Source organism: Schistocerca piceifrons, chromosome 7 (assembly GCF_021461385.2).
Source record: "Schistocerca piceifrons isolate TAMUIC-IGC-003096 chromosome 7, iqSchPice1.1, whole genome shotgun sequence".
Taxonomy (NCBI): domain Eukaryota; kingdom Metazoa; phylum Arthropoda; class Insecta; order Orthoptera; family Acrididae; genus Schistocerca; species Schistocerca piceifrons.
In genome coordinates, this window is record NC_060144.1 from 573,995,202 (window position 1) to 574,013,818 (window position 18,617).

At 43.6% G+C, this 18,617-nt stretch overlaps 1 protein-coding gene across 1 annotated transcript in view; it reads right to left on the reverse strand.

The window, feature by feature from the left end:
* The window catches only part of LOC124709087 (limbic system-associated membrane protein-like), a 133,630-nt gene extending 124,343 nt beyond the window's left edge, over window positions 1-9,287 (reverse strand). Inside the window, exon 1 of the mRNA XM_047240735.1 lies at window positions 9,275-9,287. Coding sequence (XP_047096691.1) covers window positions 9,275-9,287 — 13 coding nt within the window. The remainder of the gene's footprint in view (window positions 1-9,274) is intronic.
* Window positions 9,288-18,617: the final 9,330 nt, after the last annotated feature.

Genomic DNA, 18,617 nt, shown 5'->3' on the forward strand with positions numbered 1-18,617 from the left:
TAAAAATTTGACTAATTCTTTGAGGTTAGCTGTCTCACGGAGTATTGTACCAAACCTAGACAAAGTCGTTTCCTCGAAAAACAAAATCTTGTAAAATGTTAATTATCGTCTTTAACAATGTTGACTGTAAGAATTACGGATCTTTATAACCTTAATTCTATTTTAATAAGTTTTCAAACTTGGCCAATTAAAATTATTAAGTACAAAACACCAAACTAATGTTCCGATTTATAACCTCTCAAACGGGATACAACAAGCTGTAGCACGATGTATAAAAAGAAATATTTACTTGTAACTACTAACAGTAAGAATGAGACACTATATACCTTACATAAAACTATTTCTAAAATAGAATATATTGTTTACGTTTGATCTGACCGCGGGACAGTCCAGCGCAGAGCAGTGCTGTGTGGTTTCACTCGCTCCACAGCTCTCTCTCTCTCTCTCTCTCTCTCTCTCTCTCTCTCTCGCTCCTATGCCGACACTAGCGGCACACGGTCGTGGACGGGGCCCTGAACTACACTGCCTTGGTGAGCCTGATTACAGACTTAAGACGTACATCTGCTTTCCACACATCCATTCTTCACACAGTACATAGTTACTTGGCTGTTACAACCAAGTATTGTCAAAAATTAAAGTATAATAAATTTTCATTAAAATATTCTACTGCACTTGTTGAGAAATTCATGGATGGAACAGAAGGAGTTGACCACCAAACATTCTTTTACATTATGTTTAAATTGTGCATTGTCTGAAACTAAACTCTCAATGGTTGCTGGTAACTTATTGAAAATATGCGTTGCTAAATACTGGACTCCTTTCTGGGCAAGAGTAAGTGGTTTTAAATCTTTATGTATATTGTTCTTATTCCTAGTATTGATACTGTGTACTAAGCAGTTAGTTGGAAAAGAGATGTATCATTTACAACAAACTTCACTAAGAAATAAATATACTTAGAAGCTGTGATTAATATGCCCAATTCTTTGAATATGTTTCGACATGATGTTCTTGGATTTTTCACTACTCATTACTCTTATTATGCGCTTCGGTACTCTAAAAATTTTTCTCTGTTTGTGGAGTTACCCCCAAATATGATACCATATGACATAATGGAGTGAAAATAATCAAAATATGCCAGTTTTTTAATATTTATATCTCCTATGTCTGACATCAGTCGCATTGCAAACACAGACTTGTTTAGGCGCTTTAGCAGTTCGTTAGTATGTTGCTCCCAACTGAATTTATTATCAAGTTGTAATCCCAAGAATTTTACAATCTCAACTTCTCCTATTTCCATGTGATCATATTTTATACACGCAACAGAGGGAAATCTCTTGGAAGTTCTGAACTGCATATAGTGGGTCTTTTCAAAGTTTAATGACAGTGAATTGGCTATGAACACTTATTAATGTCAATAAAAATTTGATTAACTGCCCTTTCTAAATTTATATTTGATTTACTATTTATTGCAATGTTTGTTTCATCTTCAAATAAGACAAACTTGGCATCTGGTAATGTAACAGATGACAGGTCATTAATACACACACGAAACTGTAGTGGACCTAGCATGGAATCTTGGGGAACACCACATGTAATTTCTTCCCAGTCAGATAATGTCTGATTGCCTACTGCTGAAGTTTCGTTTTGTTTTCTATTAGCAAGATATGACTTTAAACCACTTTGCAACACTACCAGTGACGCCATAATATTTTAATTTACTTTAAAGAATGCTGTGATTCACACAGTCAAACGCCTTTGACAGGTCACAGAATATGCCTCCAATGAGGTTACCGGTCAAAGTGCTTAGAGTTTGCAAGCAAAGTCAACAACGCCCCCTCTACACTCTAGCAGTGGCGAGATTTAACCAACAAATGATGATCAACGAAATTACAATCGAGATCAAAAACATCACAGAAATTTCAATTTACTAATGAATGCTTGCTTCCTATGTCTAATGCGAGGACAGATATGAGATACCACGTAGCTAATGGTGATATGTTGCTACGCGAGAGAGGCCCTTTCATAACGTAGGACACACTAGTGCAGTTCTTCCTATTTTAGTGGTTATTTTCGCATTGAGAGGTAAAATCTAGCTTTGTGACGGGTAAAAATTAAAATATTCGATTGTACTTCCGTCAATAAACTAAACTATTTTCCAAACATCATTTGTATTACTGCTGTTTCGTTCGTCTGTAACACGGATTACATAAGTTATCACGAATTACATGTTTGCTCCTAAATACTGTCATTAACACATGATACAATGTTGTGTGACTTGCAGCTTGTGAAGCGAATATACACTCCTGGAAATGGAAAAAAGAACACATTGACACCGGTGTGTCAGACCCACCATACTTGCTCCGGACACTGCGAGACGGCTGTACAAGCAATGATCACACGCACGGCACAGCGGACACACCAGGAACCGCGGTGTTGGCCGTCGAATGGCGCTAGCTGCGCAGCATTTGTGCACCGCCGCCGTCAGTGTCAGCCAGTTTGCCGTGGCATACGGAGCTCCATCGCAGTCTTTAACACTGGTAGCATGCCGCGACAGCGTGGACGTGAACCGTATGTGCAGTTGACGGACTTTGAGCGAGGGCGTATAGTGGGCATGCTGGAGGCCGGGTGGACGTATCGCCGAATTGCTCAACACGTGGGGCGTGAGGTCTCCACAGTACATCGATGTTGTCGCCAGTGGTCGGCGGAAGGTGCACGTGCCCGTCGACCTGGGACCGGACCGCAGCGACGCACGGATGCACGCCAAGACCGTAGGATCCTACGCAGTGCCGTAGGGGACCGCACCGCACTTCCCAGCAAATTAGGGACACTGTTGCTCCTGGGGTATCGGCGAGGACCATTCGCAACCGTCTCCATGAAGCTGGGCTACGGTCCCGCACACCGTTAGGCCGTCTTCCGCTCACGCCCCAACATCGTGCAGCCCGCCTCCAGTGGTGTCGCGACAGGCGTGAATGGAGGGACGAATGGAGACGTGTCGTCTTCAGCGATGAGAGTCGCTTCTGCCTTGGTGCCAATGATGGTCGTATGCGTGTTTGGCGCCGTGCAGGTGAGCGCCACAATCAGGACTGCATACGACCGAGGCACACAGGGCCAACACCCGGCATCATGGTGTGGGGAGCGATCTCCTACACTGGCCGTACATCACTGGTGATCGTCGAGGGGACACTGAATAGTGCACGGTACATCCAAACCGTCATCGAACCCATCGTTCTACCATTCCTAGACCGGCAAGGGAACTTGCTGTTCCAACAGGACAATGCACGTCCGCATGTATCCCGTGCCACCCAACGTGCTCTAGAAGGTGTAAGTCAACTACCCTGGCCAGCAAGATCTCCGGTTCTGTCCCCCATTGAGCATGTTTGGGACTGGATGAAGCGTCGTCTCACGCGGTCTGCACGTCCAGCACGAACGCTGGTCCAACTGAGGCACCAGGTGGAAATGGCATGGCAAGCCGTTCCAGAGGACTACATCCAGCATCTCTACGATCGTCTCCATGGGAGAATAGCAGCCTGCATTGCTGCGAAAGGTGGATATACACTGTACTAGTGCCGACATTGTGCATGCTCTGTTGCCTGTGTCTATGTGCCTGTGGTTCTGTCAGTGTGATCGTGTGATGTATCTGACCCCAGGAATGTGTCAATAAAGTTTCCCCTACCTGGGACAATGAATTCACGGTGTTCTTATTTCAATTTCCAGGAGTGTATGAACAGCGTCTTCTCCTCATAGTCCATTTAATACACATATACTTTGTACCATATATCTATGACAATAAAACTGAAACGTATACACCACATAGCCTTTAGTATTTCACGAGAACGCTATGTGTCATTTGTAGATAGGTCGTGCAAGAGACCAAACATTGCTTCGTTGTTTACCTCATACAGTAACCGAACAGACAGGACAACAGTAGCTATTTAATAGCTGCTACACTATTGTAGGGCCTATACTATTATTTTTTACCAATATTACTCTTAATACTTTTTTATTATTGTTGTCATTATTAAAAACTTTAATACGCAGTATTAATTTTCCACTAGAATGTATACTTAATAGCTCGTTATGATCTGACTTTCGGGTTCTTAGCCCATCGTCAGATAATACCAAACAGATACTCCACAACACAACAGTGAGCTTCGTAGCAGTGTAGAGATTGCTGTACAACGATAGCTCACGTTTTATGACACTACCGATATGAATCGCAACATATTGAAACACACAAACAGAACAAATAAATTTCGTATTACAGTTTATTCAAATACGGAAGCAATATGAATGTATAAGCCAAATATGTTGTACAAGTGACTGATGGCACACAGTCCTGTTTCATACTGAAAAACTGGTAAATTTAATGAAAAAGCTGAAAAAGGGGGGTGGGGACTAGAAAGAAATGTATGGAATGTGGGTGTGGAATAGTTATTACAAGATTATTACCTAATGGCGAGAGGAGTTTTGACTCTCTCCTGCTACTTTAGTACGGGTAAATAATGGAACTGTATTTCGTTATTAAGGACCAGGTCAGCATTCTTTGACTGGTGTTTATTAACTGCCAGAATTAGGATTAATGTTAGTTTTCTGCCTTTAGTTTCTCTGTGGAGAACGTCACATTTCACATCATATGAATGAATGTCATTCAGCCACATTCCATAGATTTCATTGTCACCCCACGCCTCTTTTATTCAACCTGTGTGTTTTTGTATCGATACAGTCATAAAATGTCACATAATCTTCGTAGAACAGTATTTGTACATCTATGACCTCTCGCTGAGGTTGTGCGGACTATCTGTTTAATACTATCTAACGATGGTCTAGGAAGCCAAAAGCCGGGTCACAACGAACTAATAAATAAACATTATCGTGGAACGTTAATATTGTGTTTTCAAGTTCTTGATACATCTTCGTTCCCCCAAGAACCTACAGAATTTTCCATAACATTATTATTATTATAATGTTAACTGAATTTTCCGTGATTCTTGGCTGAGAATGGTGGTATTAAGAAGGAAAATAAACCTGATGATCTGTAAAATTATATTTCTTTTGTCACGAACATGCTTTCGGCTCCTCAAGATGGCTTGAGAAGCCAAAACCCGATTCGCGATCAAACAGATATAATTCTGCGAAACATTAGGAAGGTTTTCTTTTTTTCATGTTATTATTATTGCTATTACTATTAATATTGGTAGTAGTAGTAGTAGTATTGAGAATGATCAGAGACAAAGCGTTTGCAGCCAGCAGTCTTCAGATTTCGGCCAGTTCAAAGGTAAGTAGCCCAGCTGTGCAGTGATTTCTAAATAGGAGAGTAGAATACAGCACTCATTTTTATTTGGTTGGTGCTATATATGGGCGCAAGATGTGTGTGAAGTAAGTGTCACCTTTGGAAGGAGTATGGCACCAGAAGCATGTTTTTTTAAAAATTGTCCATCTACGATGTCCCTAGTTATCCTTCTTTTCCGAAGAATGTTTGGTAACATAAGCAATCCCTTGACAATCATTAATCATTCTATAAAAATGTTGTTCTAAATAAGCTACACTAGTTGTCTCACTGACGCAATAGTCCACTATTTAATTAAATATCTACACGATGTAAATAGTGCCTAGATTTCGACCATGCCGGATTTCATGTGGATGACTCGTCGGATAAATACACGAGACACTGCTTTTGAAATGCCGATAAGCTAGTGGACTGTGTATCATACTAAGATAAGCTTCGTTAGACACGGTGGATGTCCAACCATCTTTCAGAAAATCACAAGTCGGTGAAAATGGTTATTTTCATGACCCATCTGTTCATCTACGATATCCTAAGTTATCCTTCACAACGGTATGGTTCGACATTGCTGGATGTACCCTCATATGACGAGAGGTGGCATCCCAAACATAATCGAAAATGATCCTTGCGGTGGTCTTGGTATTACGTTGTGGGGAAACATGATACTGCATGGGGTTACTAACCTCTAGATCTTTGACACAGTACACTGAGTGCTCAGCCTTATTGTTACACTGTGCGCCTTCTCCATTTTCATCTTTCCGACAGTGTATTCCGTCCTTACTTGATTCTTATGGATGACAAGGTGCGACCGAATGGAATCTGTAAGTGGACGAGGTCTTGGAACGAGGGCTTATTTGCTGAATGGCCTGACCATTTCGTGACTTAAATTGCATCTAGTACGTGTGGTACGCATTAGGGTGATGAATATCAGTAGGTCCACGTGCACCAACAAACATCCAGTTACCTTCTATACAACACTGTAGCAGTTCGTTCTATGTACGGTCCACGTTTCATCGATCTTTGTCACTTGCCTGTGATAAATCAAGCGGAAGTTCCTTTCGTCCGAAGTTTTGGAGATCAGCGTATATTTGAGCAATTTCTAATTTTCTGTCACGATTCATCTGTAAATCTTTTATGATTTCCCGCAGTTTTATTGTAGTTTCTATGGTGATAACCAAATACATCGATCGGCAATCTTACTCAATAAACTTTTTGCACTGAACTGGCGCCAGACGTTGTGGCTGAGTGGCTCTATGCGCTTCAGTCTGGAACCGCACTGCTGCTACGGTCACAGGTTCGAATCCTGCCTCGCGCATTGATGTGTGTGATGTACTTAGGTTAGTCAGGTTTAAGTAGCTCTAAGTCAAGGGGACTGATGATCTCTGATGTTAAGTCCCACAATTCTTAGAGCCATACGAACCTTTTCTTTTTTTGAACTGGCCTCAAAAATTGCCTGATTGCTATCCTTCGTAAATAATTTTAGTTTCTTTTCGCAGATCAAGTCATACCTTACAAATAATTATCAGTATCATGTCCCGCACCTAAAATATTTCAATAATTTGGCACAGGAAATTGTATCGTTGTCTTGGCTGGACATCGAGAAACATACTGTGTATCAATGATGCCCAGAAAACTTCACAAATAACGAGCACGCATTGTTCATTGTTGTGTAATTCGATTGCTCACGTAAGTACGAGACTTTACTTAATGTTTCTCCAATCGTCTTATGTCTTCTAATACAGTAGTTGTCACTGATACCAGTTGACTGTGGAGCAAAATTTTGGAAACGTCTGTTACTATCGTCCTCGGACCTAATTATTTACCAGATTTGTGAAGTGCTTAAACGTCCAAGATACTAATAAGTCTTCCCAGTCGTCTTAAAATACGTGCGTGAATTCTTCAACATTAAATACAATAACAATAATAAGAACTATAAAAATAATAATAATATTAAATTTTTTAAATATTGGTTGACAGTATGATGAGACTGGTACCGCACAGAAATCAATATAATCAATTATTCCTCAGAGGTTAAGGAAATCACAGCAAACCGATGAAATTTGTATGACATATGCCTTTCCGCTTAATAGGAAAAGCCTGTAGGGCTTGGCAGGTGAAACGTTTAACTATTCAACGCTCCGATGAAACTTTACGATTGCCAAACTGTTCACGTCGGCACGAGATTTAAATGAAAGCCACCGATTCTGTGTAAGTATCACAAGACTGTTGTGGCCGGAAAAAAAAAAGACGTGACTGATTCGGAGGTGCCATCGCATAACTAGTAACGAAAGGAGTCAAATGGTTCAAATGGCTCTGAGCACTATGGGACTTAACATCTGAGATCATCAGTCCCCTAGAACCTAGAACTACTTAAACCTAACTAACCTAAAGACATCACACACATCCATGCCCGAGGCAGGATTCGAACCTGCGACCGTAGCGGTCTCGCGGTTCCAGACTGACGCGCCTAGAACCACTTGGCCACACCGGCCGGCCGAAAGGAGTCGACACAAAATATCTGCAAAATGGTATCATGCAAATGTGATGAAACATGTATCAGAGCGAGGATGTCTTTTAATCACTGAAATGGAGAACCATTTCATTTGAAAGTCTTAACTGAAATGAACTGCCCGAAAGGCCAGAACTTGTCACCAAGGAAAGTTAGTGGAAACGTTTTCGCCCAATAAGTCTCTTCACGTGTACGGCGACTAGGGGGTGAGGAGTTTGAGTAGGGTTGAGGGGGGGGGGGGGGTTGATACTAGCATAACTTTGTCCACAGTTAATAGTGTGATTTGAAGTGCATGGAAGTAGGTTAACATATCACTGAGACAGCCTTCCACAGAAGAGATTTGGTATTGCCAATAAAGACTCTTAGTTTGAGAAATCATTTTCTGACAACGTACGTCTGTAGTGTATGATTGTACAGAAGTTAATCGTGGATAGTGATAAAAAAATTGGCCAGATGTAAGTAGGACTCGCGCACTGAGAGTTCCGTACATACTGTACTTACGTACTTAATTATGTATATACACAGTTCATCCTTTCCGAGAATCGACGACTTTTGCCTATTATCGACGATGATACTGGCCAGATATCGGTACCAGGGATTTTAAGACTTTAAATAACGTCTTAAGCTCGAGTATGAAATAACATGACAAATGAAAAAAGGAACAATTTTTTTCGTATTTTATAATTACTAATTAATAATAGTCTGATGATTTTACTTGCGCTGTGAAACCTTTCTTCTTGTAAAATTTGATGATTCTACGTCAAGGGGCCGTACCCTAAAATTTTCAATGAGTGAGATTGCAAATATCAAAATATGTGGCATAAATGGAAGTTTCTTTAATTGGATTGACTTAGAAGCTAAAGTTTATTATATCGCCGAGGGACCATAGATCTTATCATGTGACATAAATTTCAACTTGATACGTGTACCCGTTCCTGAGGAAAAGAGAACAGGCAGACACTATGATAAAAAAAAATTCTTTGGTTATAGCGTGAAATCTTGCCTCTTGGCGAGTTTCTTGATTATAAGTGAACGGGAAGTGTCCTCTAGATTTTGACGACTGAGTTTACGGATGTGAAAGTATGTGACGTAAACGGCCATATCTCTTCATTGCATTTACGTGAAAGCTTTCACTTTTCTACATCACCAAGGCACCGTATACCTTCGTATGTCACATAAATTTCAACTTGACTCATTGCTCTGAAATAACTTTCTGAACAGTCGGACAGACAGACAAACATACTGACAACAAAGGGATCCTCTAAGGTGTATAAGAAACTATCAGCCTAGATTGCGGTAATGAAACCCACCTTTACCTAGGTTTCCGCCCAAGTAATTGAGCCTTCTTCATAAGATATACCTGATTCTATAATATGTCTACGAGGGCATGGCCTAGAAATAGAAGTTAAACAGCCTGTATAGGCGTAGTCACATTTTAAAAATGCGGTACGTAGGTACTAAGTCACCACTAAGACAAGTACCTATGTACCGCATTTTTAAAATGTAACTACGCCTATTCATGCTGTTTTACTTTTATTTCTAGACTATGCCCTCGTAGACATATTATAGAGTCAGGTATATATTCTGAAGATTGCTCAGTTATTTGGGCTGAAACCTAGGTAAATGTTGGTTTTATTACGGCAATCGAGGCTGGTAGTTTCTTATATATTAAATTATCACGATTGCTGACTGGGCTGCAGTGTTGAAAGTAGTAAGATCCTGTAAGGGTTCTGTTATGACCTACTGTGGGACAGAGCCCTAAAAACAGAAAATAAGAAAGTCGAAGATGTAGCGTTACAAAAGAACGCTGCAATTAGCATGGGCTAATAACACAACAGAGAGGGGGTTCTCCGTACTACAGTCGTCGAAAGGGCTATATTGGAAATACTAACTGGTAGACTGGGCACGATGATAGAACATGTGTTGAGAGATTAACGTACAGGGAGCCGTACAGGTTAATGACTGTAGCGGAAGAAGCAGATTGGAATATAGCGGCAAATACTGGGGCTGTCACGGGTATGTTCTGCTGTTAAGTGCCCGCATCTCGTGGTCGTGCGGTAGCGTTCTCGCTTTCCACGCCCGGGTTCCCGGGTTCGATTCCCGGCGGGTCAGGGATTTTCTCTGCCTCGTGATGGCTGGGTGTTGTGTGATGTCCTTAGGTTAGTTAGGTTTAAGTAGTTCTAAGTTCTAGGGGACTGATGACCATAGATGTTAAGTCCCATAGTGCTCAGAGCCATTTGAACCATTTGCTGTAAAGTAAGGAGACTGCTGCAGGGGATGACACTGCTGGCCCCACGTCAGGTTGTTTAGAAGACTGCTGCAAAAACCAGTGCTTAGTGATATACGAGTACAGAAGGGAGTAGCGGATAGTAGTTCACCTATCCATCAGCAAGAGGTATCCTTTCACGAACCTTTAAAATCAGTGACACTTGTATGTTGTAACCAGCGTATAGGAGCATAGGGTCAATACCGAGACAGCACTAGAGGACACGTCCAGGCTTTGGGAAGTCAACCATTCAATGAAATGTACCGTTGATGACTGCACGACACAAAGTTTTGCTCCTCGCCTGGCACGTCAACGCAGACATTGTGCTGTTGATTATAGGAAACATGACGCCTGGTGTGACGAGTCTCATTTCAAATTGTACCTAGCGGATGCACGTATATGGGTATGGAGACAACCTCATGAATCCATGAATACTGCATGTTAGCAGGGGCCCGTTCCAGCTGGTGGAGACTCTGTAATGGCGTTGGACATGTGCAGTTGGAGTGATATGTGACCCCTGATACGTCTAGATACGACGACTCTGACAGGTGACACGTACGTAAACATCCTGTCTGATCCTCTGCACCCATTCATATCCATTTTGCATTCCGACGGACTTGGGCAATTCCAGCAGGACAATGCGATACCCCACACGTCAAGAACTGCTACAGAGTGGTTCCAGGAACACTCTTCTGAGTTTAAACACTTCCGCTGGCCTCCAAAATCCCTAGACATGAACATAGTTGAGCATATCTGCGAAGCCTTGCATCGTGCTTTTCAGAAGAGATCTTTACGCCCTCGTACTCTTACGGATTTATGGGCAGCTCTGTAGGATTCATGGTACCAATTCCCCCAATTCCCTCCAGCACTACTTCAGACATTAGTCCAGTCCACACCACGTCGTGTTGCGGCACTTCTGCGTGGTCGCGGGGACCCTACACGATATTTGGAAGGTGTACCAGTTTCTTAGTTGACAACGAAAGACCAAGAAGCTACAACGATCGACAAATGAGATTCATTGTTTACATCAAGAAGCTAAAGTTAAGCAGGCGGGGAGCCCGTAAGGAAATTTGTAGTGCGAATTGTAAAATTTATGAACTCATACGCATTATTACCCTGTCAGTTGCAGCAGTTGTCGATGCAGCTGAATGAACAATATGGAAACTTAATTATTAACGCTAAGTACCTTAGTTAAGTCAAGACGCATTCCTTGAACGGATTTTTCATTTTCAAGCTTGCTACTGTTGAATTTATGAAGGAAAAAGGAGTGCAGGAACGGAAACTGGAACATCCGATATGGATTGCAGAACTCGAACTCTAAGTTGACTTCACTGCACACTGCCCACATTGCAACGTGAGAGAAACTGCTTTCTGATTCGATGGGGAAAAATTTAAAAAGAAAGACGCGTTGCAGAATAGACACATTCTGACAAACACAGTCCAGTCCAGTCTGCCGTTAAAGAAAACGTGTGGTTTGAAGAGTTCATTGAGGCCTTGAAATAATTACAAGGCAGTTTCTTAAACATTTTTAGAACATTGCCAATCTTACATCTGTCTTCGACGTGTTTTCTATACCCTTTGCGCTTCAACCGAATGCGCCACATTCATGTGCAGAATTCACTGACTGACGCGCATGAAAATTCCCATTTTAAAGACAAATAAGTTTCACGTTGAAACTGTCAGGACTACATTTCTTCACGTATAGTTTCCACGTCTCAATCGTGTAGTTGCTAAACTACTACAATATGTTTACTAACACGCAGGGCGTTTCACAATCCATGTTACTCACTTATAGAGGTTGTAGAAGGGACTTAGTAGATGAAGTTTTATTTAGGAAATCCTGACCGGATACGTCATCCAACGACGCTACACATCGTCAAAGAGTCCCGCCGGAGGTTCGAGTCCTTCCTCGGGCATGGGTGTATGTGTTTTTCCTTAGGATAATTTAGGTTAAGTAGTGTGTAAGCTTAGGGATTAATAACCTTAGCAGTTAAGTCCCATAAGACTTCACATACACACACATCGTCAAAGATGCAGTCGCTGGCGCCTGTAAATGTATGTATACACACATGGCGATTCCGTGATGATGCTATAAACTTTCTACGATATTGAAGAAAGGTATATATACACTCCTGGAATATGTGTATTAAATGGACTATGAGGCGAAGACGCTGTTCATACACTCCTGGAAATTGAAATAAGAACACCGTGAATTCATTGTCCCAGGAAGGGGAAACTTTATTGACACATTCCTGGGGTCAGATACATCACATGATCACACTGACAGAACCACAGGCACATAGACACAGGCAACAGAGCATACACAATGTCGGCACTAGTACAGTGTATATCCACCTTTCGCAGCAATGCAGGCTGCTATTCTCCCATGGAGACGATCGTAGAGATGCTGGATGTAGTCCTGTGGAACGGCTTGCCATGCCATTTCCACCTGGCGCCTCAGTTGGACCAGCGTTCGTGCTGGACGTGCAGACCGCGTGAGACGACGCTTCATCCAGTCCCAAACATGCTCAATGGGGGACAGATCCGGAGATCTTGCTGGCCAGGGTAGTTGACTTATACCTTGTAGAGCACGTTGGGTGGCACGGGATACATGCGGACGTGCATTGTCCTGTTGGAACAGCAAGTTCCCTTGCCGGTCTAGGAATGGTAGAACGATGGGTTCGATGACGGTTTGGATGTACCGTGCACTATTCAGTGTCCCCTCGACGATCACCAGTGGTGTACAGCCAGTGTAGGAGATCGCTCCCCACACCATGATGCTGGGTGTTGGCCCTGTGTGCCTCGGTCGTATGCAGTCCTGATTGTGGCGCTCACCTGCACGGCGCCAAACACGCATACGACCATCATTGGCACCAAGGCAGAAGCGACTCTCATCGCTGAAGACGACACGTCTCCATTCGTCCCTCCATTCACGCCTGTCGCGACACCACTGGAGGCGGGCTGCACGATGTTGAGGCGTGAGCGGAAGACGGCCTAACGGTGTGTGGGACCGTAGCCCAGCTTCATGGAGACGGTTGCGAATGGTCCTCGCCGATACCCCAGGAGCAACAGTGTCCCTAATTTGCTGGGAAGTGGCGGTGCGGTCCCCTACGGCACTGCGTAGGATCCTACGTTCTTGGCGTGCATCCGTGCGTCGCTGCGGTCCGGTCCCAGGTCGACGGGCACGTGCACCTTCCGCCGGCCACTGGCGACAACATCGATGTACTGTGGAGACCTCACGCCCCACGTGTTGAGCAATTCGGCGGTACGTCCACCCGGCCTCCCGTATGCCCACTATACGCCCTCGCTCAAAGTCCGTCAACTGCACATACGGTTCACGTCCACGCTGTCGCTGCATGCTACCAGTGTTAAAGACTGCGATGGAGCTCCGTATGCCACGGCAAACTGGCTGACACTGACGGCGGCGGTGCACAAATGCTGCGCAGCTAGCGCCATTCGACGGCCAACACCGCGGTTCCTGGTGTGTCCGCTGTGCCGTGCGTGTGATCATTGCTTGTACAGCCCTCTCGCAGTGTCCGGAGCAAGTATGGTGGGTCTGACACACCGGTGTCAATGTGTTCTTTTTTCCATTTCCAGGAGTGTATATTAAGTTCAGGTAATGGTCCATGTACTGGAAATAAACGTTTCGATAGTAATACGGGAAAACCGATATGTACTTCTGACAGTGGAACAGATACACTGGTACTGTTGTTGGTAAGATTTTAGGGTAGGTAACTTTTAGAGGTCGTAATATGGACCAACAAAAGAAAATAAGTCGCTCAAATATGGCCTCTAAAATGCATATCTTACGAGCACTTGTTTAGTAGAGATGTGTTTCACACAGGCGAAGATGAAGCTCCTGAGGTAGGTATTTTAGGAACGATGTTTGCAGGACATCTTTCCCTTGTTTTGGTCCATATTACCACCTCTGGAAGTTGCCTACCCAATAATATTATTAACAATGACAGTACCAATACAATTATTTCGCTGTCAGTCTTAGCACAACAGTTTTCGCTTAAAACTTCCGATTCGTTCGATCCAGCACAGGGATCCATATTTAAAACTGATACATTTATCCTTCTTCAACATCCTAGAAAGTTTGTAACATCATAGCGATATCGCCGGATATGAAAACATACAGCGGTGAGCTGGAATTTACGACCACCTACAAAATTGCCAGTATGTTCACCTTCGAAGCGGATAACAGCGGCAACGTGTCGTGGCGTGGAAGCAATGAGGCGTTGGCAGGTCGCTGGAGAAAGCTGGCACCACATCTGCACACACACGTCACGCAATTCTCGTAAATTTGGCGGGAGTGGGGCGACGATCTCTGACGCTACGTTCAATCACATCCCAGTTGTATTCGATCGGGTACAGATCCAGCAAGTTGGGGGGCCAGCACATCAACTGGAACTCTCCAGTGTGTTCCTCGAGCCACTCCATCATACTCCTGGCCTTGTGACATGGCGCATTATCTTGCTGAAAAATGCCACTACCGTCGGGAAACATGACTGTTATGAAAGAGTGTAGGTGGTCTGCAGCCAGTGTACGATACTCCTTGGCCGCCAAGGTGCCTTGCACGAGCTTCACTGGACCATGGATGCCTACGTTAATGTTCCCCAGAGTATAATGGAGCCGTTTTCACCTTGTCTCCGTCCTACAGTACACGTGTTAAGGAGCTGTTCCCCTGGAATAAAGCAGATTCGCGCCCTCCCACCGGTATGGTGAAGAAGGTATCGGGATTTATCAGACCATGCAACGCTCCACCAATGCGTCAACGTCCAGTTTCGACGGCCACGTTCCTATTTCAGTCGTAGTTGGCAATGATGTGGTGTTAGCATTGTCACATCAAGGGATTGTAGGCTGTGAAGGCCCATAGGTAGAAGTGTTCGAGCACTGTGTGTTTTAGACACACATGTACTCTGCCCAGTATTATAGGCTGACTTTAGTTCCCCCACAGTTCGCTGCCGTCCTGTTTTACGTCTGCCCGGCCTAGGACATCGGACATCTTTGTGAAGTGTGGCCGTCCTACGCCCCGTCGTCTGGACGTGGCTTAACCTTGTTTCGCCACGCTCACGATGGCATTTCTCCAACACCCAACAAGTCTTGCGATTCCCGACAAGGTCATCCCGAGCATCCGCGCCATCACAACCAGCCCTCAGTCAAACTCACATAGATCGCGCGCCATCCCTGTTCCACACACAGAGAGCAAGCTCACTGATGTAGTACGATACTATAATTGAATTCTTTTATCTTGGCGGCTCGTGCATGCCCGCCCAGACGCGGGAGATTGCTGCGTTGCCAGTTGCAAGTGCCAAGAGAAGCAGCGCCATAGTATAATATAGTTCGCAAACTTACGTTTAAGGGGGAGAGCGCAGTTTATGAAGTAAAGCTACCACGGCCGCATTAACCCTTTCGCTGCTACAGAGACGTGCTCCCCGCATTCCGCGCTCTACGCGATTTTGTCATCACTGCACTGCTCGCCTGTGCAGACACATGGTGTTCCGACTGCTTTGACACAATTAATCATTCGATTTCACAAAAAACTATTTGGCCCAAAAATTTATTTTTACACATCTTCTTGACTGATACCTTCCCCCCACAAATGACTTAATTTTTTTTTCGATGTTCAACGCAGTTATTGTGCAGCATTAAATGTGGTAAACCATTGCACGAAATTTTGAGGAGTTTGCAGAGGTAAAAGTCCACAGCGTATACTTCCCGTATGGTCGAGTTTAGTTGCCACTAGAAATTTCAAAAAATTACATTCAAATGAATAAAATTCATGAAGTAAGACACATCGATATTGTTTTTAAATAAAGAAAGTATTAAGCACCGAATAAGGTTAGAACCCAGAACCTTCTGCTTAGCAATGAAACACCTTAACCATTACGCTAACACAGTTCAACATTCAATGGTGTTCCTGGAGGACTTCAAATAGTCACGCAAAATACCGACACTTGGTATGACTATGAATTACTCACGTTTCGTCGAAGTAGTATAGGAAATAAACAATTACCGCTGTTCTCTATTGCGAAGAAGCGGTTAGTGACAATGAATTTCCTTGCTGTTGCCTGAATTAGGAGGCTTATTGCTTGTTTGGTTTAATTAATTAGTAGAATATGAAGCAAAAGGTATAAAGAATGCTTTTTCCAAACTTTCTTTTATAGAAAGTCTGCCATCAAGTCATTGCTTTTGTTCAATTACCTTATTTATGACTGATCTTTTCTAAAACTGAAGACACTCGTCCGTGCTCTGCACTGCACTCGAGCTCTGGCAACGTCGTTCTCTGTTCATTGGCTGACTGTGCTTTGTGACGTCAGATGCGCAGAACGAACCTGAACTCGGCCGCTATCGTACATGACGCGCACTTTACATGCACCGTATGTGTGTCTGACTATCAGTCATTCCTCGCCAGGTGACACTGCTATCACGTGGACTGGTTTATATCGACAGAAGGTCGGCTTTCATAATGTTATATCTGATCAGTGTACATTTACGATCTGTTGTATCGTTGGGTGATGTACCCAGACATGGGATGTTATTTGAAAGTTGATCTGCTAAGTCCCCTCTACAGCCTTTAGAAATGTGTAACATAAATTGTGAAACTCCATGAATGTGTTGAAATATGTTTTGTCGATTCTGAAACTAAAAATGTCTCGGTTACTCGGGAACCTGAGTGCGACTATCTGTGAAACTGTCTGCACATGTCCATATGCAATCAGTGTGTGTCACATAAAAATTGTATTTTGTCCTCATTGCTCAAAAACTAACTAAAAAGTACTGAAAATTTGTTTTGTTCGGGATCTACACTGTTGAGAAATGTGAACTACAAAACAAAGTCGTATGTCATGCCGATGCTTGCCATTTAAATGCAGCGAGTTCCTTGTTTCCCCCTCTCCCCTTCCTCACGGTGTGACAGCGTGGCATGGCGGTGGAGGGAATGAGCCAGGCAAGCTGAATGTTACGGCACTCGTACTGGGGTAACTCTCGTGGGCCGAATTCTATGCCACTCGTGAACTACGCTCCATGTTCCCTCTGAAAATGTGCCTCGTGAACAGGTGTCCAAAGCCCCATATGTTACTCCTCTTGAACCATGCACAGACACCGTCCATGTGTACAGCTGTGCCATGGCTAGCATGCGGTACAAGTGTGGTAATAAATGTTTCAGGCTCTAGTTGGGCTGTAATATCTTGCTCATTCTACAAACCGCCTTTTTTAAAAGTTAATCGGTCAAATATTGGTCACCTTGTTAAGAGAGCCTACTGATCGCCTAGGACCCCTGTTGATGGTGTACACAAGGCAGTCACAACAGCCCCCATCACTGACGTCACTCATGACAGTGAAGTGGCTGCACGTGCCAGTCTGTTGCATGGAGGTGACTCGACTTGGAGACTGAAAGTTCGTTTAACAGCTCCGTGTGTCATTGCAAGGAATGGTGTACCACACGTAGCCATGTAAGAAGGCGTAAAACCATACACTGGGGAGACTTGAATGGCTTTAATCGGTCACATGCACAACCCTTCAACATTCGGAATATATAAATACTCAAATAGGTACAGAAATTTTTAGATTTTTGTCTGGGAAAATGGCAAACGCGGACCTCAGAAGTCACGCACACAACCATTCAATATATATACATATATAGACACTCAAACAAGTACTGAAATGTTAAATTTTTTGTCTCGGATAATGGTCAGTATAGATCTAGAAATAAATTACAGTCCCTCCAATCCCTCAGCCCGACCGGGATTTTCGCAAGATTTCTCTTAGGTTTCCATGCGAATGTCGTACTGGATAGCCCTTTCCAAACGTTCCCATTTCAAACTTCCTGGCAGATTAAAACTGTGTGCCCGACCGAGACTCGAACTCGGGACCTTTGCCTTTCGCGGGCAAGTGCTCTACCAACTGAGCTACCGAAGCACGACTCATGCCCGGTACTCACAGCTTTACTTCTGCCGGTACCTCGTCGGTAGCTCAGTTGGTAGAGCACTTGCCCGCGAAAGGCAAAGGTCCCGAGTTCGAGTCTCGGTCGGGCATACAGTTTTAATCTGACAGGAAGTTTCATATCAGGGCACACTCCGCTGCAGAGTGAAAATCTCATTCAGGGGATTCCCATTTGAGTTTCCCACTGTCCCGTCCACAACCTGCTACGCAGGAGGCTGGGAATGGGACAGAGCTGAATAAAACGAAGTTCTGGAAGAGCCCATTCTGCTTCCAACCGCTGCGAATGTAACATGCAAAAAAAAAAAAAAAAAAAATTAACACAACTCGTAATACATATTAATAAGCATATTGATTAGCATCTGTGCTAGAATCAACATTAAAAAATAGTCCGTTGTGCGTGGTTGCGACCATGTTTTTGAGGAACTTTCCCCAGGTTCTAGGACAAATGGTGGAAATGGAAATCGCCTCCCTAATACTCCCAACAGATACTCACTACCAGAAAAAGCCTCTGACTCTCCAGTCGGTCTCTACCTTTACAGGTAAAAAATGAAAAATATTTAAATAGATTAGGGCATATACTCCTGCAGGGTACTTAGGTTCGAGGGCCGGTA